The sequence below is a fragment of the Garra rufa genome, chromosome 18, assembly GCF_049309525.1.
Source record: "Garra rufa chromosome 18, GarRuf1.0, whole genome shotgun sequence".
Classification (NCBI taxonomy): Eukaryota; Metazoa; Chordata; class Actinopteri; order Cypriniformes; family Cyprinidae; genus Garra; species Garra rufa.
Window position 1 is genome coordinate 17,022,889 of NC_133378.1, and position 25,015 is coordinate 17,047,903.

Below are 25,015 nucleotides of genomic sequence, written 5' to 3' on the forward strand. Positions count from 1 at the left end.
CCTTGTCTAGTTAGTTTTTATGGTTACTGTGATTAGACACACCTGTATCTCATTTGCCCTGTCTTCCCTATGTATATAAGCCATTGTGTTTCAGTCATGTTTTGTGAGTAGTTGCCTGTTGAAAAAATGCTGGTTAGGTAGGTTTTGATGCTGGTTTAAGCTGGTCCTTTGCTGGTTTATGCTGGTTTATGCAGGTCCTTTTGCTGGTTTAGGCTGGTCCTTGACCAGTACATGACCAGCATAAACCAGCTAAGGACCAGCTTAAACCAGCAAAGGACCAGCTTAAACCAGCATCAAAACCTACCTAACCAGCATCCCAGCATCAAAACTACCTAACCAGCATATGCTGTTTTCTCACCAGGGTTGTCTGATATTGTTGGAGTTTTTGCTCTTGTGGAACTTCTGCCTTTTTTGGCCTGAATTATCTGTGTTTTACCAGTCATTAAAGTGTGCATTGCTCAAAAAGTTGCCCCATCAGACTTACTCTCTGCATCATAACAGCTATGAAGCTTGATATGTGTATTTGACTTCAGTCCTTAAAAACACCCATTGAATCTGTGTGCTGTCGCTACAAAATGTATGGATATGCTTTCAGCTTCTGTGAATTTTGTCAGATGGCTATGAATGTCTGAATCTCTGTTTTATTCTTGGATCCTACAAATTCCAATGGTATATGCTTTTCGGTAGTCAGACATATAATAATGATTATTGACAATTATTGACAAAGTTATTGTATTGATGGGTTTTCAACCATTTTGTTTCATTTCATCAACAAATGTCTTTATTTGCACATTTTCATTTGGTCTGATGTTCCCTGCCATACTTGCTCAGTTCCTCACTTTGTCTTTGTTGTGCTTGGTGCCCAAATTGCTGTATCCAGCTATGTTGGTTCTTATTATTACAATGTTGAAAACAGTATATTCCAAACTTTTGATTGGTAATGTTATGTGAAAGGTTTTAATGATGCTATAACTAATTCAGCAAATTTATGTTCAGGTATTCGATGCGACCAACACAACAAGAGAACGAAGAGAGGTGATTCTCACCTTTGCTAAAGAGAATGGCTATAAAGTGAGTGAAAAAGGTGAATTGATGAATTAATTTTCATCATAATTAATGGTAACACTTTAGAATAGAAAACACATGTTCACTATTAGCTAAGAGTTTTCCCTAAATAAACTTATAATTTGCTCCTTTTTGGTAGTAAGTAAGGTAGTAGTTATGTTTAGGTACTGGAATCTAGAATATTGTCATGCATTAATATGAGCTTGAAGTACTAATAAACAGCCAACAACAAGCAACTAGTTAATAGTGTATAATGTTTCCTAGTCTAAAGTGTTACTAAAAAAAGACTTCCATTTTTAGAATCTATTTAGAAAATATATCTACTGTATATAACTTTGTTGGTTATGTATGGTCTTTCTTGTAGGTGTTTTTTGTTGAGTCTCTTTGTGATGACCCAGAAATCATTGCAGAAAACATCAAGGTGAAGAAATTAGTGTTTTTATAATGTGTTAAAAATTATTTTTGTTTCTCCATTTATTTATTGATTGATCTGCTTGTATTACTGTCTTTATGTGTATGTATGTTAAATATTACCTTGTATATATGGTTTGATATATATATATATATATATATATATATGTGTGTGTGTGTGTGTGTGTGTGTGTGTGTGTGTGTGTGTGTGTGTGTGTGTGACCCTGGACCACAAAACCAGTCATAAGGTTAAATTTGACAAAACTGAGATTTATACATCATATGAAAGCTCAATAAATAAGCTTTCCATTGATGTATGGTTTGTTAGGATCGGACAATATTTGACTGAGATACATCTATTTGAAATCAGAAATCTGAGGATGCAAAAAAATCAAAAAGACTGAAACCTTTAAAGTTGTCCAAATTAGGTTCTTAACAATGCATATTACACATCAAAAATTACATTTTGATATGTTTACAGTAGGAATTTTACAAAAAATCTTCATGGAACATGAACTTTACTTAATTTCTTAATGATTTTTGGCATAAAAGAAAAATCAAAAATTTTGACCCATGCAATGTATTTTTGGCTATTGCTACAAACAAACCCCAGCGACTTAAGACTGGTTTTGTGGTCCAGGGTCACATATATATATATATATATATATATATATATATATATATATATATATATATATATATATATACATATATTTGTTCTGTAAGCAATTCTTTCAAACAAACAAACAAACAAACAAACAAAAAGCATACACGCTCTGCTTCCTCTACAAAAAAACCTTTGTTTATCTGCAGCAAGTGAAGCTGAGCAGTCCTGATTATGTTAACTGTGACAAAGAGGAGGCCGTGACTGACTTCCTTAAGAGAATAGACTGCTACAAAGTCACATACGTTCCTTTAGATGATGACAAAGACAGGTGAAACATTGTCACCCAGAGTGAATTTGACAGACATTTGTTGTTTGACCAGATTGTAGTGGAAGTCCTCAACATTACTGTCCTCTCTCTTCGTGTCCACAGGAACCTGTCATACATTAAGATCTTTAACGTGGGCAGCAGGTACCTGGTTAATCAGGTTCAGGATCATATTCAGAGCAGGATCGTCTATTATCTGATGAACATCCATGTCACACCTCGCACTATCTACCTCTGTCGCCACGGAGAGAGTGAACTCAACCTTTTGGGGCGTATCGGAGGTGATTCTGGCCTCTCGCCACGAGGAATGAAGGTTAGCATAAATCTGATTCAAGTAATGCAAATAGTGTTGAGCAGGACGTTCAGGCTGAAGATATTTTTGAAGGATTATTATATGCTAGCCCTTTTTTTACTTTGATTTGAAATTGCTAAATTACTTAAATATTTTTAAATATTTATGTACACTGATCAAAATGATTTTGTGGCTAAATAAATAATACAGAAAAAAAAATTATAATTATGATCAGACAAAAAATTTAAAAAGAGAGTAAATTCAATATTAGTACTCAATTTAAGCTTGTAGAATTTAAAATTTGAACATAAATATATTTTACTTGGAATTGTTTGTTATTTTTACAAAGATTGTTTAAGTAAATATCAGTCATGATCCAGTTGTTTCCATCATGCCCTTGGGCATGAATAATTAATAAGGTAAAAAAAAATCTGTTTTCCAGATGTATTTACACTGTTTTATTGTTGATTTTGTTGTTAGGTTAAGTAACTTGCTGTTTTGTAACATCTAAAATTCATTTTCTACTCAAAATGACCCATTCATACTCAAAAACTGTTCACTGATTGTTACCGTTATTGTGTATCATGTGCAATTGAGGTCTCTGTGTTCATTTGGTTCGTAAACTACATTTTGTCAACATAGAACCTTAAAAACAAGGAGCCATCTACTTGATTACGTACGTGTTTTAAAGTGCATGAACCACATGCTTTTAATGGCTTTTTTTTCAGTGCCATGAGTAAAGTTTACAAACCGTGGCTGAGTGAATTGTAGGTTAAATATAAAATAATTAAGTAAACTGTACATATTAAATTTACTTATTTCCTTTGCTAATTTTACTTAATTCCATACTTAAATTTTACTTAAAAAATATGCATGCAAAAACTTGCCAAATAAAAATTAAGTAAATAAACATATTGTTGTTTTTTTTTGTGTATAAATGATAAATTATTTTAAAATATTTATGATTATCAGTTTAAATGTTAGGTGTAATTATTTACAATTAGTATAAAAACAATGCATAGCCCTAATTGTTATTAAACATCTATTGTAGACAAGTAGTAATTACCTCAGCAGGATATTTTAACTAAAGTCTCTGCAATACAAAAAAAAAAAGATCAGTTATTTACATGTGGAAATGAAGGAGCTTTGTCTGAAAAAACTAATGCCGCAATCCAGTTTTGCTACTTATACTATGGCCTAAAAGAATGTACACTCAAAACTAGCTCAATCGCATTTCGAGGAGGGTAAATTTGCATTTCAGGGGCTAAATATTACATTATTGGGGTTGCTTCAACTCGCAGACATGAAAACCAACTCGCGGCAACAACATTAAAGTAGCCCAATTTGTTTGTTTGTGCAATTTTATCTTAAATTTAATGAATGTTTGGTTTTAATTTGACTGGCTTAAATGCTACCCATAATAGTGTAGTGGTTTGGGGTGGACTGGAGCAGTAAACACCTTCCCACCCTCCCATGTCACCCAAGAAACCACATAGCAATACCCTAGAAACCCTCCACAACCTCTTAGGAACAGCAACAAGTTAAAAACCAGAAGATCTATTTGTGCCAGTTTGCTGCAGCTCTAGGCACATACATCAGGGGTCAGTGTATCCTGGATCTGAAGATTTGGACCAGTCACATGAGGAGAACAATCCAGACCGCTGAGGCAATCGGCGTGCCTTATGAACAATGGAAAGCACTGAATGAGATTGATGCTGTGAGTCTAGTCCTATTTTTTATTTGCTGATTTGCAACCTTCATTTTAGTTTTTTGCCAAGTGTGTTTTCTTGCATGAGAGTTATTTATCATAATGTGTATGTGTCTATGTGCAGGGTGTGTGTGAGGAGATGACTTACGAAGAGATTCAGGAGCACTTTCCTGAGGAGTTTGCTCTCAGAGACCAAGACAAGTACCGATACCGCTATCCGAAGGGTGAAGTGAGTAAATGTTGTGGCAAGAGAAAATTAGGAATTTATAGGATACTCGCCAGTAGTAAATGTTGTTGGCCAGTGCATTTGATGATACATAAATTTCAATGACAAATAATGCAAATGACTTTGGGTTAATTATGATAATTATGCTTCAGAAAATAAATTATACCTCCCTGATATCTGTAGTCTCTGTAGGCTGTAGTTATTTAATGAGTGAGAGGCATTTGAAAGACTGTCACTTATGAACACTCTCCTATGAGTTTGACATTGAACATTTTATAGAGGAGTAATATCATGTTGCTATTCATACAGCTTAACATTATTATGATTTGACAGACGTTAAGATGAATTTAATGAATACAAGAAAATGTATGGTTCATCTATGTTCTGTCTTAGGTATTTTGAATTAAATAAAGGATATTTGTGCAAAATAATGCATGGTAAAACCATTTCATTTCATTTGAATGGAGAAAAATATTCAGTGAAGCACAAATGGGTACCAGTGCTCTCCAAATATTCTCGTTTTTATGTTTTCCACAGATAGAAGAAAGCCATACATTTTCATAACAACATTTTGTATTTGTGTGTGTTCAGTCCTATGAGGATCTGGTTCAGCGTTTAGAGCCTGTAATCATGGAGCTTGAGCGCCAGGAGAATGTTCTGGTCATTTGTCATCAGGCTGTCATGCGCTGTCTGTTGGCGTACTTCCTGGACAAAAGCTCAGGTGAGAAAAGCTTTCATAAGATACTAAAGCATTACTCCAATACATGAGCTGTACAATTGCAATCAAAAATTTGTGAACCCTTTGGAATGACCTGGATTTCTGCATTGATTAAAAAGTGATCTTTTGTCTAAGTCCACTGCCACCATTCCTATCCATGTACTCTGGTGTTTGATACTTAGGTTTGATCATTGTCATTGTCAAAAAAGCTAAAGGTTATACAAAAAAAGACTTCACTTATTCATTCAGACTTGAAAGATAGATTTAACCCCACCCTAGAAAATAGGGATGCATCAAATGTTCGGTAGCCGAAATTATTCAGCCAAAAATAGCAAAAAAAGCTATTTTTCAAAGGAAAATCAGCGCTGAAATCATTCATTCATAAATCTGCTGCTATCAGAAACCCGCTTCTTTTTGCGGGTTTCTGCCAAAATAAAAGTCAACATTCATAAATGTTAGTATTGTAATTTTACTGTTGTTCAGTAAAATAAAATAAAATGTAAGACAAAAATAACGATAACAATCATGACAACACCTCTATTTATTATAACATTCTCCTTTGCTCAGCAAGGCTGCATTTATTTGTACATTAAAACACATTCCTGATTCAAGAAGGGGGTCTTAAAAATGGCCAAAGAATATTATTTTACAAACTTATTAATTTTAAGTAAAATTGTGCATGGTTGGTAGGCTATAATGTGTACTAGAATGTTAAAAATGTTCAGTGTTAAATAAATATTTTTGTTTTGTAATTTATTTTTTTCTTTGAAAAGCAAGACAAAACTGTCAAAAGCAAATATTGGCTATTTCATTTATGCAATAGTGAAAAAAAATGGCAAAATACATGGGGGAAAAACACTAAAAACCGTGTTCTGTAATCGGTCTTCGGCCCAATGTGTAATTTTGTTCAGCTTCGGCTTCGGCCAAGAATTTTCATTTCGGTGCATTCCTACTAGAAAGCCTACCCAATTCCAGCATAATTTATGACAATTACCACAGCTTAAATAACTCATTAAAAAAGAAGTAGACTCAGGATTCATGATTGGTCCTTTCAGTTCTCCCATGTTTGAATTATTCCACATAAATCTTTTTAAAGTAGACACTATAAGTTAATTTTGGGATGACCTTATGAACCTATGTAATCTTAAGAATTAACCACCAGATGATTTGTAGTTTGTACGTTAAATAACTAAACTTGTTACACATTTTTTACTATTTATCTCTTTTTTTCTTGTTCTAATGTCCTTCCTTTAATTTTACTTGTTCAAATGTTATTTCAATTAACTTGATTGTTCCAATTTACCATCTGTTGTATATTTTCTCTGTTTCTACGTATGCTTTGCCAATGCTTTTGTCATGCCAATAAAGCTGTTTGAATTGAATTAACTCTTCAGCTATGGAATTAGCAGAGCACTGGCAACATTTTACACAATCCTATGGGTCTTCAGCACTCGTTGACAATCAATGTAGAAATCCAGGTTTTCCAGAATTTGCAATCACTGATATTTACAACATTATACTCTTGAATTGCTAGGATAGAAAACTGTCATTCCAGGCTACACATGTAAATTTGGCTGAACCGAGTTTAATGACCATTCTGTCCTGATGTCACTCTAGATGAGCTGCCTTACCTCAAGTGTCCTCTGCATACGGTGATGAAACTCACTCCAGTTGCCTATGGTCAGACTCTCTTACTGTCTTCTCAATATAACTTTTTGCATATAGAACAGCTGAATCATAAAATTATCTGTTTTCTTTTGTAATTCCAGGATGTGAAGTTGAGTCCATTTTCTTGAACGTTGAAGCAGTAAACACGCATAGAGACAGACCTGTGGTAAGCACAGTAATACTTTCATACTGTAACATTTATGAACTAAAAAGCAGTGCATTTCTCCAGTTTTACAGGAATGCTAAGGGGTTACATGGGTACTACAACCTAAACATGGTTTTAAAGGACACTTCCTGTGTCCTCGTAAACCAGATGACTTAGGAGTTTTGAAAATATAGTATGAACAAAATGGATTAAGCAATGTTTTTTTTCTGTTAATCCTCTTACTATATATTCCCATTCATATACGTTTTAAATTTTAAATCTGTAAGGATAATAGTTAAAGAATTGCAGGTGTTAGTTGCGTCTTAGGATAAAAAAGGGCTATTGACCCATATGTTGCAGCATGGCTGTAGGATTTGCTACTATTCAGACTAGGGATGCTCATTTCGGTTAATTTTCCTGACCGACAACCGCTGCTCGTTATCCGAACATTAACCGTTAACTGATAAAATTAGAATAATAATAATTTAAAATACAATAGAATGCACGAGTATCTGTGATGATACATTAAAAATACAAGCAAATGTTTTATTTTAACGTGCAAACAGCAGCATACAGAGTAACAACAAAAGCTGTATTGACATATACTTAAATTATCACGCATCAGCAGCGGTTCTGAGAACAGAGAAAATCTGAATGAAAAAAAAAAAGAATAATATAAATAGGCCTACACTAAATATGTATAAATTAAATAACTACCTAATTAAGATGACAAAACTAAAACACACTGAATCCTTTTATGCGCTTTGAAGAACTGTACCGGTCTTATTCTTCTCGTCGGACATAAAAATATATAGCAGGCCAGCCAATACCTCAGTGTGCCTAGTTTTTAACATGTCCACATGCTGTACGGATAGGCAGGACCGCTGCCTGTTAACTTTTAGATCCGCGAAAAAAACACCATCACAAAAACCCTTTCAAATTGCGGTTAGGGACTTCCATCCACTGTCATATGCGTGTGGAGAAGCGCGTGTTTTACAGCGTTCAGCAATAGCCAATCACAGACATGTATGTTGATTTGATTATCACTGTGGCCAATCAGAGGAGGCTATGTTACAATCCACTCACCAACCAAAGTGCCGGTTTCAGTTTTGCTGACTTCTACACTTTCGCGAACTCTCTTATTAAAACAAAGTGTTGGCATTATATAAATAAGAGATTAATTGTGCAGTCTAAAGGTTATTTTATTACTTTTTAATAACTTTATGAGATTGCGATGAACTACTCTAGGATGAGTGATAGCTTTCCAGTGATTGTAACGGGAGCGCCTTTTGCGCACTTTCTAGACTATAATTCATTCAGAATTTGAATACATTCATTCACGGATTCACTCTCTGATAACCCAATAACGCCACTTGCCATTGAGTTGCATATACTACATCAGTTTACTAAGTAAAGGTGAAGCGAAATATGTCTGTACAGCCACACTGCACGTGTCGACATGCGCACGTGAGTAAACAGATAACTTACAAATAGCATTATTTCTTTCACCATGCAGCAAACGTAAAAAAAAAAAAAAAAATAGAAAAAAAAACCTTTTAAACCGTTTAACTGATAGTAATAATCGGTTAAAATTCTTACTGTCGGTTAACGGTTAAACGGTCAATATGAGCATCCCTAATTCAGACACAAAGGCATTATTGAGGTCTGATCATGATGGTCAGTGTCCTGATTTTGAATTATGGGGCCTTGCTCATTTCCCCAATTCATTCAGAGGTCACACTTAGATTAGGGATCAATTCTCATTATTAACTAACTATTTACTAAGACTTTTTCCTCAATAAACTCAGAATTTGCTGGGGATCTAAAATATGGCCATGCAGAATAAAGCATTAATATGTGCTTTATGAGTACTAATAAACAGCTAGTAATATGCATGCATACCCAGAGGTGTTTAATAGGGTCTAGGGATTGTGCAGGCCAATTCTTCATTATTTTTTAGTGCCTGCTTGTGCATAAGTTGTATTGTGACAAATTAGCATTGCAGTCTGAAACTGAACTTTGACTGAGGGGCACCACAAAAGAGCGATTTACTGGAATAGATCTTTATTAGAAAGTGTGTAAACAATGTTTTTCATGCCTGTTAATATTTACAAATTATTGCTCATGCACCCGTGGAACAGTCCTTAAAACAATGGTTTACAGGCAGAAGAAAATTTATGTCACAGTTCCAATAACTTAACCCCTGGTGGAAGAGTGAAGTAACATCCTAACAATTGGCAAAACTGACTGCTACTTCTGATATTGACCCTTCTGTTCAGGAATCTTTCTATACAAATATTTCATACAAATATTAATAAAGAAATTTGATGGAAAAAATTATATATATATATATAGATAGATAGATAGATAGATAGATAGATAGATAAACAAAAGTGGTAACACTTTACAATAGGGAACACATACAGTATTCAATATTAACTATGACTTTTCCCTCCAAAAAAAATCCTAATTTGCTTAGAATACAGTCATGTAGAATAAGGCTTTAATATTTGCTTAATTAGTACTAATAAATGGCTAATATTCTAGTAATATGCTAATTAGCAACTAGTTAAGAGACTGTAAAATAAACTGTTACCAAAAAAGTTTAATGTAAATAATTTATTTTGATTTGTAGATTAATTAATTAAATTAATCATAAATTAATAACACATTAGTTTTGGCTGAGTGATTACCCCAAAAGATAATTTGAAGTCAATATTGTGTTAAATGAGAAAAGCATTGAATAGACATTACATAAAGTAGCCTCAGAAAGAAATATCTTTACTCAGCATTACATAAGTAGTCATAACAAATGCGTAATGATTTTGAAATAATTCTTTAAATATTTCAAATTAATATTTTTAACTGTTTTTCAAAAACAATTATTGAAACATTTGAACAAAAAATAATAATCGTAATAATAATAATAATAATAATAATAATAATAATAATTAAATGATGTTCTCAATATGAAACTAAAACCGCTAGTTGAAAAGTTGTCTGATTTGACAGCTCTTTTTTACTCCTTCATAGCAGCTGCCTGTTCTTGTCTTGTCTTAAATATGTCCTTTGCATTTTGTATCTGTTTGCTTTTTATGTAAATGTCAATATGCTTTGCTCCTGGTTCAGTTTTTTTTTTTTTTTTTTTTTTTTTTTGGGCCAAAACATACAGTTTGAAGCCTCCACAATATCTGATGAATATGATGGTTTAACATGGGCCAGACCCTGCACACTTCAATGCAAAAATTTGTGCCCTGATTAGGAGTCGTTTTAGCCCTCGATTCCACTCCTGGTGGAATTCTGAAATGTTCACTCAACAAAACAAATCCAATCTTGTTTTCACTCAGTGGCTTCCAAATGCTGTATGCATTTCTTACATACAGGTGATGGTCATATAATTAGAATATCTTCAAAAAGTTGATTTATTTCAATAATCCCATTCAAGAAGTGAAACTTGTATAATGTAAACATTCATTCCACACAGACTGATATATTTCAAGTGTTTATTTCTTTTAATTTTGATGATTATAACTGACAACTAATGAAAACCCCAATTCATTATCTCATAAATTAGAATATTGTGAAAAGGTTCAGTATTGAAGACACCTGGTGCCACACTCTAATCAGCTAATTAACTCAAAACACCTGCAAAGGCCTTTAAGGGTCTCTCAGTCTAGTTCTGTAGGCTACACAATCATGGGGAAGACTGCTGATTTGACAGTTGTCCAAAAGACGACCATTGACACCTTGCACAAGGAGGGCAAGACACAAAAGGTCATTGCAAAAAAGGCTGGCTGTTCACAGAGCTCTGTGTCCAAGCACATTAATAGAGATGTGAAAGGAAGGAAAAGATGTGGTAGAAAAAATGTGTACAAGCAATAGGGAGATAGTGAATTGGGGTTTTCATTAGTTGTCAGTTATAATTATCAAAATTAAAAGAAATAAACACTTGAAATATATCAGTCTGTGTGGAATGAATGTATACATTATACAAGTTTCACTTCTTGAATGGAATTAGTGAAATAAATTCAACTTTTTGAAGATATTCTAATTATATGACCAGCACCTGTACAGTAATACTGTATGCGTTGCACAAATGCAGGAAATGTCATGGCTTCTGTGGTTCTGTAATGACTCCCAAAACACTGGATTCTAAATAATCCAGTCTTAATACATAATTTGCACTTAATTGCATGAACATATAACAGTATTTGGTACATCATTTGTTTTTAGAGATGAGAACTTACAAATGTATGGAAAATGTAGATGCATTTACAAAAATTATTTTTACCAGCCTCCTGTCTTTGTTTGAAATGTGGGTTTGTGTGATACTGATCATCTTGTTGTGATGTTCCAGAATGTGGATGTGGACAGAGATCCAGAGGACGCTTTACTGACCGTACCAGAACACAACTAGACAAGACCACAAGAAACTCACCAGTTCAGTTCTCCAAATGAATACATATAATTTCTTATTTCCAGGGCCTTCTGACCTTAGATATAATTTTGTAATAATTGCAATCATTTTAGGATGAGTGGTGTTGATGATGTCACTCAGATCTTCTGTCAAATATTGTATAAAATGACATGTTAAATAGTTTGATGAAAACATTCATGAACAAGAAATGTCAACTACTTTTGATGTCCAACGTAATTTGTTGAGATAAACCTTTAAGAGACAAGAAGGCTTAATTGTGCAGTTATGATGAACCTGCTTTATGAGTCAACAGTCCAGAGGCATCACAGCTGATTAGATTATTTCAGCTTTCAAACTGCAACTCACAGGGTTCATTAAAGGTAAAGACAGTACATTTTATTATGTTGTCCTATATGTCAATCAATCAGTCAATTGCATTTATTTATACAGCACTTTTAACAATACAGGTTGTGTCAAAGCAACTTTACAGTACTAAATAGGACAATAGTGTCAATAGTGCAAAAGTTCCATGTTGCAGCAAATTTGCAGGACTCATCTGGTTCCTGTGGTCTTGCGTCAACGGCCGTCCGTGAGGAGTTCTTTACTGATGATTCGTCTCCGGGGCTCATCTAGTTGATGTGGTCTCCGCTGACATTCAGGGCTGTAGAGGTCGTCTCTATGTGTTGATCCACCATCTAAGCTGGGTACAGACTGGATGCCTGGGACTGCGGTGACAATCTGATCTGTATACAGACTGGATCTGGCGGCTACGGTGACCTCGGAATAAGAACAAAACAGACTAATATTAGCGTCGATGCCATTCTTCTTACAATGCAACAAGTAAATCAGGTGTTATGGGAAGTGTTCCTTCTTCCGGTTGACCTAATTAATGCAGCCTAACAATCCTTTAACGGATTTGGATTATAGAAATGTGTTAAATGTAGGCCAGGTTAAAGAGATGTGTCATTAATCTAAACAGGCAGCATTGTGTGTCTGCCCCCCGAACAGTGTTAGGTATATTGTTACAGAGTTTCGGCGCTAAATAAGAAAATTATCTGCCGCCCGCAGCTGATTTTGATATTCTAGGTATTATCAAATTGCCAGAGTTATAATGATGTTTTATTAACAAGGTTCGGGAGGAGCACGATCAGATAATCAATCAATTCGGCACAGGTGTAACTCATTTAGCCAATCATCCAATTAGCACAACATACATATATAGACAGCTGTCTTACCTCTGTCCAGCAGCTATTTCTTGGCATCCCTCCTACACCCCAACTCCCCACTTCTAATCTGTTTTTATTCCATACTAAGGATGGGGAGTTCTCTGGGTTCGGCCTGTATTCCGGGCCCGGAGCCCTCCCCCAGGACAGCACGCCAAAATATGCTTTTTACTTGCTCAAGCAGATTAGATGTAAGGGACGAACTTGTGAAATGTGATAAGAATTTGCTCAAGTACTGAGGAGCTGAACCATTGAGGGCTTTATAATTAATTAGCCGGATTTTAAAATCTTTACGATGTTTAATAGGGAGCCAGTGCAGTGTTGACAGAACCGGGCTAATATGGTCCTACTTTCTGGTTCTAGTAAGAACTCTAGCAGCTGCATTTTGGACCAGCTGGAGTTTGTTTATTAAGCGAGCAGAACAACCACCCAATAAAGCATTACAATAATCTATCCTTGAGGTCATGAATGCATGAATTAACGTTTCTGCATTTGACATCGAGAGCATGGGTCGTAATTTCAATAGTTTTTTTAGATGAAAAAATGCTAGAAATGTGCCTTTCGAAGGAAAGATTGCTATCGAATAGCACACCTTGGTTCCTGACTGATGACGAAGAATTGACAGAGCAGTCATTGAGTATTAGACAGTGTTTTAGGTTAGTATTACATGCAAAGGTTTTAGGTCCAATAATTAACACCTCTTTTTTTTTCAGAATTTAGCAGTAAGAAGTTACTCGTCATCCAGTTTTTTTATATCAACTATGCATTCCGTTAGTTTTTCAAATTGGTATGTTTCGCCAGGCCTAAATATCATCCACATAAGAGTGAAAGCTAACATCATGTTTCCTGATGTTATCTTCCAAGGGTAACATGTAAAGCGTAAAAAGTAATGGCCCTAGTACTGAGCCTTGAGGTACTCCATACTGCACTTGATTGAGTGATATGATACCTCTTCATTCACTGCCACGAACTGATGGCATTCAGATAAGTACGATTTAAACCTTGCCAATGCACTTCCACTAATGCCAACATAATTTTCAAGTCTATTCAAAAGAATGTTGTGGTCAATAGTGTCTAACGCAGTGCTAAGATCCAGTAGCACTAATAGAGAGATACAAGTCTGATCGGATGATAAGGGCAGGTCATTTGTAACTCTAATAAGAGCAGCCTCAGTACTACGATAAGGTCTAAATCCTGACTGGAAATCTTCACAGATACCATTTTTCTGTAAGAAGGAACATAATTGTGAGGATACTACCTTTTCTAGTATCTTTGACAGAAAAGGGAGCCTCTGAGTCTACATGAGAAGTCCTCAAATAGCAGACCGCGTTCTGGTTCTTGGTTCCAACTTGACTGTGAAACCTAATGACAACAGTAGCACCCTTCAACCATATTTTTTACAGTTTAAAGTGAGCAGTGTGTCAGAATGACAAAGCAGTACACTCCATAAGCACTCAGGGTCATTTATAGTATTGATCTTTCAACACTATATCCTAAAAAAAAAAGAATCTAGAGCCAAACACGTTTCAGTGTATCCGGTAAAAAGTTTCTTTCGGATAGTATTTGGATTTGCTGTTAGTCATATCCTCTGGGTCTGAGTGCAGTTGTTGTACAGATTAATCCTAATAAACATGCTGCTACAACTGAAACAATTACATTAAATACTTAAAACAGTGTATTTCTATAACTTCAGCAGCGTGCAGATCCTCCTTTATGTCAGGACTGTGGCGAAGGCAGCGCGGTCAATCTCCTAGCTCGCTCACATGTTATCATATATTTTCTATAACGGGAAATCATATCGTTTTTATGACATAATATGTCGTTTTAACAAGACAAGATCTCCTTTCCTATTGTGCTTTGCCAGAAAGTGTCACAAATGAACAGAAACAAAAGTCAGAATTGCAAATAGCCTAAAGTCGCAATTCCGAGAAAAAAAAGTCAGAATTCTGACTTTATAACTCGCAATTGCGACTTTATATCTCGCAATTCTGACTATATAACTTGCAATTCTGAGAAAAAAAACGTCACAATATATATATATTTTTTTTAATTCAGTGGCGGAAACGGGCTTCCATAGGGTGACGCACAACCCAGCAATTAAAAATTAAAAACCGATTCTGTTGTGCGGACCCTTTTCAATTTTGTATTTTTGATCCAAAACGAAATTTTAAAATATGAAAAACAAGACAATTTTCATTTTTCGTTTCTGATTCAAAATCAAATAACAAAAAAACAAATCAGATTTTCATTTTTTGATTTTCATTTATCAATTGAAAATGGAAAGGACGAATTATACACGGATTCTTGATGAGTAATTTTTACTTAATTATTTTCAGTCCTCAAGTACAATTGACTCAGTCGTGGTTTGTAAACTTTGCTCAAACATCACAGCACTGAAAAAAAAAAATTGCCATTTAACCACGTGGTTCTATTACAGAATAGTAGACAGCTCCTTATTGTTTACAAGGTCATATGTTGACTCAGTTACTAACCAAATGAACACAGAGACCTCAATACTTGGCACATGATACACAATGACGGTAACAATCAGTGAATAGTTTTTGAGTATGAATGGGTCATTTTGAGTAGAAAATGAACTCTAGATGTTACAAAACAGCAAGTTACTTAACCTAACAACAAAAGCAACCATAAAACAGTGTAAATACATCTCGAAAACAGAACAGAAAATTAACCTTAATTATCCATGCCCAAGTGCATGATGGGAACAACGGTATCATGACTTTGATATTTACTTAAACAATCTTTGTAAAAATAACAAACAATTCCAAGTAAAATATACTCATAAGTTAAAATTTTTAATTCTCTAAGCTTAAATTGAGTACTTACTTTTTCAATTCTTGCCTGAACTAAATTAATATAGACATTACATTTGTTTTGCTGTATTATTTACCACTAAATATTTTTTTTCAGTGCAGGTTGTGTGCTGCGTTTATCCAATCAATGGCACTAACACAGCAAATATGCAAATGAGAATGTTAATCCAGGGTTTAGGGTTGTACAGTGTAAAATGTAATCTTATGAATACCCATAATTAATTGTTAACTATTATAAGGAAATTATAAGGAGTGTGAAACATGAAGCAAGATACTCAAAGCTCAGATTTAAACCCCACTGAAGTCTGGGCTTTGTGCAGGACAGGAAGTTCCTACGGTGGCCGACAGAGGCCAACGCGCTGCAAACAAGAAAACACATGCAAACAGAAAAAAACGACAACAAATTAAGAAAACATCTTCATCCGTTTGACAACACAGGCGCTGCAAATCCTCGCAACGCAAACTCAAATACTGAAACGCGCTGCAAATTCTCACAACACAACCAAACTCAGTAACGTGCTGCGAACACAGGAAGGCGCTGCAAACTAACAAACGCGCTGCATATAGATCGGTCCACAACGGAAATGTTTCAGGGGGACCTCAAAAAGTGACGAACTCATCTGGGACCTGATTATTTATATCACTATATTACCTGATTATTTATATCACTATCACCTTTAAATGATACTATACTATCACTAAAAGGTGATAGTTCACCGATAACACCTCTGCTCTGACCAACAGCCACTGAACAAATAATCAGGTCCCAGATAGGTTCGTCACTTTTTGAGGTCCCCCTGAAACATTTCCGTTGTGGACCGATCTATATGCAGCGCGTTTGTTAGTTTGCAGCGCCCTCGTGTGTTTGCAGCATGTTTCTGAGTTTGGTTGTGTTGTGAGAATTTGCAGCGCGTTTCCGTATTTGTGTTTGCGTTGCGAGGATTTGCAGCGCCTGTGTTGTCAAACGGATGAAGATGTTTTCTTAATTTGTTGTCGTTTTTTCTGTTTGCATGTGTTTTCTTAAGTTTGCAGCGCGTTGGCCTCTGTCGGCCACCGTACTACAAGTTCCTCCATACTAGATGTAAAAAGGCATTTTTATACAGATCTTGCTTTGTGCACACAGACGTTGTCATTCCCAAGCCTTGGAACAAAAAATGCACAAAATTCAAATTGAAGCAAGTCAAGTCACCTTTATTTATATAGCGCTTTTAACAATACAGATTGTGTCAAAGCAACTGCACAGTATTTAAACAGCACAATAGTGTGTAAGTAACGGGTCACCGTGATTTTGCCAAGTAGGATGTGATCCTGGATTAACATGCTTTGTTGATCCTGGATCAACATTTTAATCAACCAATCACAACCTTCTGACGTCATTAGTGTGTGCCGACCAAGCCGACCTCCATCCATTTTTGAATCTTTCCCTCCGTTTTCCACACAGACAGACCCAAAAGAGGTAAGTTATTGTATCTTCCTTGTTTAAAACGTCCTTGTAACCTAAAATTATAAATATATGTATTAAATAAAAAAATACATGACATTAAATACTTAAATAACATATTGCTGCACTGAACAACTGCATTCATGCCTTTCCCTCGTTTTTTGCCCAAAAGTGAATGTATCTGCATGTAAAGCGTATTTAGGAGTGCATACGCGAATACAAAGTAAATTCATAGATTATTATTATTATTTGTTAAATGTACAATCATAAACCGCTGAATTCAGGAGAGGGGAAGGGGAAGGGGAGGGGGAGGGGGAGGGGGAGGGGGAGGGGGTAACCGCGATATGGATTTTAATTGTTCATGTGATTGTTGACTTTCATAAGGCTGTGATTAAATTAACCAAACGTGAGTCATGTTTAATAGTAAGAACGTTGCGCTATTGCGCGATCTACAAGTTCACCGTTTCAATAATTTCTCTCCCATGTGTTTGAATGAGCAGCAGGACGTTCGAAGACATTTCAAAATAAAAGTTCCATGTATTAACATGTTGATCCGGGACCATCATAATCATTTCAGTACAGTCTAAATTTACTAATGTTGATCCTGGACCATCATAATAATTTCAGTACAGTCTAAATTTTCTAATGTTCATCCGGGACCATCATAATAATTTCAGTACAGTCTAAATTTTCTAATGTTGATCCAGGACCATCATAATCATTTCAGTACAGTCTAAATTTTCTAATGTTGATCCAGGACCATCATAATCATTTCAGTACAGTCTAAATTTACTAATGTTGATCCAGGACCATCATAATCATTTCAGTACAGTCTAAATTTACTAATGTTGATCCAGGACCATCATAATCATTTCAGTACAGTCTAAATGTTCTAATGTTGATCCAGGACCATCATAATCATTTCAGTACAGTAAATGTTCTAATGTTGATCCTGGACCATCATAATCATTTCAGTACAGTCTAAATTTACTAATGTTGATCCAGGACCATCATAATCATTTCAGTACAGTAAATGTTCTAATGTTGATCCTGGACCATCATAATCATTTCAGTACAGTCTAAATTTACTAATGTTGATCCAGGACCATCATAATCATTTCAGTACAGTCTAAATTTACTAATGTTGATCCAGGACCATCATAATCATTTCAGTACAGTAAATGTTCTAATGTTGATCCAGGACCATCATAATCATTTCAGTACAGTAAATGTTCTAATGTTGATCCTGGACCATCATAATCATTTCAGTACAGTCTAAATTTTCTAATGTTGATCCAGGACCATCATAATCATTTCAGTACAGTAAATGTTCTAATGTTGATCCAGGACCATCATAATCATTTCAGTACAGTAAATGTTCTAATGTTGATCCAGGACCATCATAATCATTTCAGTACAGTAAATGTTCTAATGTTGATCCAGGACCATCATAATCATTTCAGTACAGTAAATTTTCTAATGTTGATCCAGGACCATCATAATCATTTCAGTACAGTCTAAATTTACTAATGTTGATCCAGGACCATCATAATCATTTCAGTACAGTCTAAATGTTCTAATGTTGATCCAGGACCATCATAATCATTTCAGTACAGTCTAAATTTTCTAATGTTGATCCAGGACCATCATAATCATTTCAGATTTACTAATGTTGATCCAGGACCATCATAATCATTTCAGTACAGTCTAAATTTTCTAATGTTGATCCTGGACCATCATAATCATTTCAGCGCAGCAATTTTTAAGGGAACTATAGCGCTTGTTGGTATATTTGTATCTTAACCTGAATTTATTTATATTTACAGAATTGCTTTTTTTAATGAACACTGTTTGATTGATCATGACTGGTAAGTGTTTACATTCATTGTTTAATAAACATGTACATACCCTTTAGAAGTTTTATACTGTATTTGGTATTTCTAAAAATAATAATTCCATTCATCCATCCTTCCTTCTTTCCCTCCTTCCTTCCTTTTAAACACAGATCTCCAATGGGATTCTTTAGTGGGCTGTATTGGGCCATATAGCCTTTCCGCTGCCCATTTAAAATCATTGTACGAGCCTGGATACATACCAGATGTGGTAAGTTAATAATGCATTATTAATGATAGATTCATTTTAGAATATTATGCTTTTTGTTTTGTTCTGTTTTTTAAACCTGGGTTCTAATTATAAGTATTGTTAATAGGTAATCGATGCCCTCATGTCAATTATCTGCAAGGTATGAAATATATTACTTGTTATGAACCATTGTAATAATATTTTTTGGCACTATAAAGCCATTCTTTTTCTCATTAAGAAATTTGAGGATGTGTACAGTGTTTGCACGCAATCGATGACCAAGATTCTGGCGGGATCACAGAGAGTCAAAAGCCAGTACTTTTGCAAGGTGCTGTAAATATTTTGTATACATACCCAATATTAGACATTTAAAAAATAAAGCTGTGACAGTAGCAATGCCAAATGGAACTCTGGAAACAAGTGTCATTTCCAGTGGATTTTTGAATATAGGTCTTCTTTTGGTTGAGCCAATGTAGCATATGATAAGGATATGTTTCCAGATAAAAATATAACTTTAATACCTACAATTCATTATAAATAATACATAGAAAATACATTATGTTAAAAGAAGTACACATGATATTCCATATAATTAGATTTTATTAATCATTCTGTTTTTTTCCAGAAAAACATACTTAAATGCTACAGTAAAATTATTGGAGCCCACCTGGTAAATGGAAATCACTGGACACTTTTTGTGAGTAGGCCAAATCATAACATACTAGACTAAATGCAATAACTGACCATTTATGTTTTGTCCTGCAAGATATTTTGCTGCAGAGAACAAAATATAGTGAAAACAATTTAACAAAGGCATTAGTTCACTATTAAGAGATTTAAGTTTAGTAATACATATTTGACAACTTGTCATTTGACAGTTCTGACAATGTAAGTTGATGAATAATGAAAAAAAATCTAATTGGTTCTAAACATTCATGTTTAAAATTATTCAACCCCCAAATGTCAAATTTGGTGCAGATTTTTTTATTCTTTAAAAACCAGCAAAAAACACTGATTGGAAGTGCCTAGAGGCTTCTGTCACCTCTCTCTTCTACTTTCTAAAGTAATAAAACTTTTGTGAGAGCTCATATATGCTACTCAAACTTCAGCACAGGCATGGGCTAACTGAATGTATGTGTAACAGCTCAAGTTAATTCTGTTTTCAATAGAATTTCTAAAGTTTTGTGTTTTAATACAGTTTTGTTTCCCACCATAAAAATAAGTGACTAAAAACAGCAATGTTAAATAAAAACTGTATTGCAGTCTCTGGGAGGTTGAATAATGTTAAACTGTAAATAAATAAAACATTTAAGAATTAATAATGAGATGACTTAATGTCCTAATTGTCTGTTCTTATTTTGTAGTTCTGTGACACAAAAAAACAAGCAATCACATACATGGATCCATTTGGTGAAGAAGAGGAAAAGAAAAATGACATTCTGAAAAACTGGAGGTAGTAAATTTACAATTGGGGAGAAAATGTTAATAATATGCCTTCATTTGTTAGTAGATCCTTGCCTTAATGTATGTAATTGTAAAAGTGTGTTTATGGCTCAGAACTACACTACAAAATTATAGTGTTTTTTGTTTATTTGTGGAATGTTGCCTACCATAATTGACCTAGCATATGGCAAAAGAACATATTAGAACTACAATTATAATGTATACCTAATAACTATAATAAAATAGTTTTATTTTTCAGTTCTTTTGCCACAGCTAAGGGGTGCACCTATAAATGGACATGGACTGATGTGCCCCATCCACGGCAGGAGGACGGACATTCATGTGGTGTCCATGTGTTAATGGTAGCCTTGTTTTTTCCCCTCTATTTTATTTCATTTTTATATTGTGTTTGCAGAGGTTAGTTTAAAACAAATGTTAAAAGTTTTTTTCCACCAAAAAATGTCCAGTGTTGGTCATTTCCCATCCTCATTTTGGGAGGCAGTCATGGCCTAATGGTTAGAGAGTCGGACTTGTAACAAAAAGGTCTGGCAACGATTGTTGGGGGGGTTGAGTGAAAAACCAGCGCTCTTCTCCACCCTCAATACCACGACTGAGGTGAGACCCCTGAGCAAGGGAACCCACTACACAAAACCCACTACTGTGTGTGTGTGTGTGTGCACTTGGATGGGTTAAATGCAGAGCACAAATTCCAAGTATGGGTCACCATACTTGGCCACACGTCACGTCATTTTCACTCTGTGAAAAAAAAAAACGGACGTAAAAGAGACATTATGTCTTGTAGAAATTAAAGTAAATGGCACTGCTGTGATTGGCTAACTTCATTGCACCATAGTCACTCACGCCCTCCTTTACAGCATGTCATGTTTAGATATTCAAGATGGCAAGCAGTGTGATAGAGTTGTATATGTTTGAGCCTGAGGCAGAGGAAACTGAAACATCACAAAACAATGATTGCAACAGTTTGTTTTAGCATAGCAATTGCTGTTGCTTGCTTAATTTTTTGTGCCACAGTAGACCTTCTGTTGGCTCGAACCAGATTGGATTTTCTTTTTTGGTCTCATACATTGATGGCACTTTGTGGCCAGTTGATGGTTTGTCCCTCCTCGGGCCACTATTGGTAAATTCTTACCACTACTGACCGGGACAAACCCAGAAGCCTTGTTGTTTTAGAGATACTTTGACCTAGTCGCCTTGCCAAACCAACGTGACCCTTGTCAAAGTTGCTCAGATCTTTATTTCTGCCCATTTCTCCTGCATTCAACACATTGATTTTAAGAACTGATTGTTTGCTTACCATCTAATCTACCCAGACCATAATACAGTATGTGGCCTTTTTAGATGATCAACAGTATTCACTTAACTTGACTGACTAATCATAATGTAAATATCAAATTGTATGTGTAAATGTCAAAAACATTTTGATTCTCCATTTCATGACCACTTCAAAAATCACACTTAATTTATATTTTAGTTTGCTCAGGCCCTGCTTGACGGCAAAACTTTGGTGGAGGGATATACCTCAGCGGAGATACCCCAACTGAGGGCACAATTCTGCCACACTCTGTTTAGCTCTTTAGGTACTTGTATATAAAATATACAATTGTATAATTATACTTGTCTTAAATGAAATTACTAATTGTTTTTCCCCTTGCAGATAGAGCTATGAAGTGCACAGTGTGCTGGGGTGTCCTAATGAAAGACAAGGTAATTAGAAGTATACATTTGATGTTGTAATAAGTTGCAGAAACCCAACCATTGTTTAATTTTAGGTGTGCTGTCCTAAATGTGGTGTGCACAGTCATTTGAGATGCCAGCGAACACCTTGTGTCATCTGTGTGATCTGCAATCGTAAGTCATTTTAATTCCAAGAAGCAGCAGATCTGTATTATTTCGGAACTGGAACGAATATTGTATGTAGTATATCCCAGTACAGTGTCATATAGTTTAGTATGATGTTTTCTGTATTTTTTTTTCTCCGTTAAATTATTTTTCCATTATTGATATGAAAGCTTTAAATAGCAGGTGGAGAAGGAAATGGTATGTTTCAACATCTACAAAATCAAGAAAGTAAGCATACAGAGGAAAGCACAAGACAAACTCCAGATGATAAGGATCAACAGGGAGGAGAGAACAGGGAAACTTGTAAAACAGACAAAGTGGAAGTAAAAAAAGACCAATCAAAGGGTAAAAAACGCAAGGCAAGTGATGCATCAAATAGGAAAGAATTGCAAGACTGCAAGGAGGAAAGACAGCGACAAAGTTTTGACACAGACAGTGATATGGGTCATGAAAGTGAGGAACTAGAGGCAAGTGACAGTGCAGGATGTTCACTGAATAACCCCACAGAGGACATTAAGGGCATTAAAGTTTTTGGACGCTTAGCCCTCACTGGCCAGAAAAAGACCCAGTATATTGTCACAGAAGAAGAAATTCAGCGCAGAATAAAAGGAGAGAACATGTCCTCTAATGTTTTTAGAGATCTGCTAGGAGTAAGTTTACAATAACTTTGATAAAATGGTTACTTTAAGATTAATGTTTTATATATATGTTTTACTATTCATTTATCTTTTTACTGTTCTAATTCACTGTTCATTCTTCTTAAGGGCCGCAAGAAAAATTTGCCTGAATTAGTCCTCAACCTTCCTAAGAAAATGAAGACTAAGACAAGCATTTTTAGTGCTTTAACAGAGGGGGAGGCTTCAGACCTAGCAACTGGTCTAACCAAAAGCCTATGTCAAAATGTCAGTCCAGAATTAGTACGCAAGGACATAAGTGACCAGAGTGCAGAAGTGACCAGGTATAGTATTTATAGTATTTGCTTAAAACCCAAAAATGAAAATTGTCAGCATGTACTCTCCCACAAGTTGTTCTGAACCTGTATGAAATTCTGTCTTCTGTTAAACATACAAGATGATATTTTAAAAACTGTTGTTGGTCTTTACTGACTTCCATTTTATTATTTTTTTGCTCATACTATGAAGTCAGCGGCTACTGTCAGCTGTTTAGTTACCAACATTCTTCAAATTATATTCTTTTGTGTTTAACAGAGGAAAGAAACAGGTTTGGGAAAAACTTGACAGAGATAAGTGGTCAAATTTTCAATTTTTGGGTGAACTATTGCTTTAATGCACAGCTATGTATGTTGCTACTGATGTTGGCTGTTTTCATTTTCTCTTCATTAAAGGACAACTCTCACTAGTGTACGTGCCAACTTGCAATCAGGCCTAGATGCTGCATCACCCTTCAGATTGTTAACCCACACATTTGGTCCACAGGCAGTTGATGGAGTGTTAGGTTTCATCATAGAGAGTTTAAAATGAAATGCAGTAAGTGAACATGCTTTTACCGCTAGCAGCACCAAACCTTTTGTGAATGTTCAGGTTAAATCAGAAATTATTGTTTTCAGTTTTATCTCTACAGATTATATTTTACTTATAGTTAATCTTCAGCATTCTCGATTGAGAAAAAAATTATATATTACGTGGGTCAACAAGATCCTGTTTGTCTAAAATGCTCTTGTTAATTTTATAAAAACATGCTCAGTGAATTTTTTTTATTTATAATTTTTTTTTACTTCTGTAAAATGTGACATAATTAAAAATGTTTATTAAACAAGTGAAGTGTTTTTTTCTTTTGAACCTTAACACAACTGTACTACTGTAAATGTTTAGAAATTGTGATAGTCTATCCACATTTCAAAGGTATTTGTAATAATTCATCTGACATATGTAAAATATAAAATGTATGACAATTGCATTTTTCAAAAAACATATATGAAAAATTCTTTAAAAATAGTATTGTTTAGAAATTAACATCCAGTTCACCAAAAGACATTTGACAGAACTAAAATCAGCTTAACTTGATCACACATTTTCCAACAAACTAGGTATTAAACACAGTATTAAGAAGCAAGGGTTCCCAAACTTTTGAAGGGGGTTATTTTAATAATTTCAGCTATTTTTTTGTCTTGTGGACTATAGGTAAACATCTTTTATGTAAAATATCTTACTCAAGACAGTACTAAATAAAAAATAACATGCATTTTGTATAATCTCTCTTATTTTGTTAACATTATTCACATTTTCACAGATTCTGCAAGGATTTCCCAAACTTTTGCATGCCACTGTATATATAAAAATATACTGACTGGAAAAATATTTGTATGTATTCCTATTACAAATTCACATTACTTGGAGTACATGGTACCAGCAGAGAAGGACATCAGACTCGCGGAAAACTTCATTCAAAGCATTTATTTCACTCATGTCTTTGTCAATCATGAAGCACCTGTAAATAAAAATAAATTAAGTGTTATGGTATTATAAACTGTTGATATAGTATGTAAAAAAAAACTATAATGGATGAATTCCTTAATAAATTACCTTGGTG

At 34.7% G+C, this 25,015-nt stretch overlaps 1 protein-coding gene and 1 long non-coding RNA gene across 3 annotated transcripts in view; both read left to right on the top strand.

Annotated features, from left to right (window-relative positions):
- The window catches only part of LOC141290495 (6-phosphofructo-2-kinase/fructose-2,6-bisphosphatase), a 67,373-nt gene extending 55,392 nt beyond the window's left edge, over positions 1-11,981 (top strand). For both annotated transcript variants that reach the window (XM_073822623.1, XM_073822622.1), the window contains exons 5-14: positions 997-1,071; positions 1,430-1,486; positions 2,290-2,411; positions 2,514-2,721; positions 4,271-4,417; positions 4,533-4,637; positions 5,226-5,355; positions 6,970-7,032; positions 7,122-7,186; positions 11,523-11,981. In XM_073822623.1, coding sequence (XP_073678724.1) covers positions 997-1,071; positions 1,430-1,486; positions 2,290-2,411; positions 2,514-2,721; positions 4,271-4,417; positions 4,533-4,637; positions 5,226-5,355; positions 6,970-7,032; positions 7,122-7,186; positions 11,523-11,582 — 1,032 coding nt within the window. In that variant the 3' untranslated portion in view covers positions 11,583-11,981. The remainder of the gene's footprint in view (positions 1-996; positions 1,072-1,429; positions 1,487-2,289; positions 2,412-2,513; positions 2,722-4,270; positions 4,418-4,532; positions 4,638-5,225; positions 5,356-6,969; positions 7,033-7,121; positions 7,187-11,522) is intronic.
- Positions 11,982-17,942: 5,961 nt separating this feature from the next.
- On the top strand, positions 17,943-24,422 carry LOC141291620 (uncharacterized). Its single transcript, XR_012340351.1, has 8 exons — positions 17,943-19,490; positions 19,788-19,859; positions 20,527-20,615; positions 20,865-22,203; positions 22,281-22,330; positions 22,396-22,474; positions 23,230-23,423; positions 23,811-24,422. It is a non-coding gene; the product is annotated as an uncharacterized lncRNA (long non-coding RNA).
- The last annotated feature ends 593 nt before the right edge of the window (positions 24,423-25,015 follow it).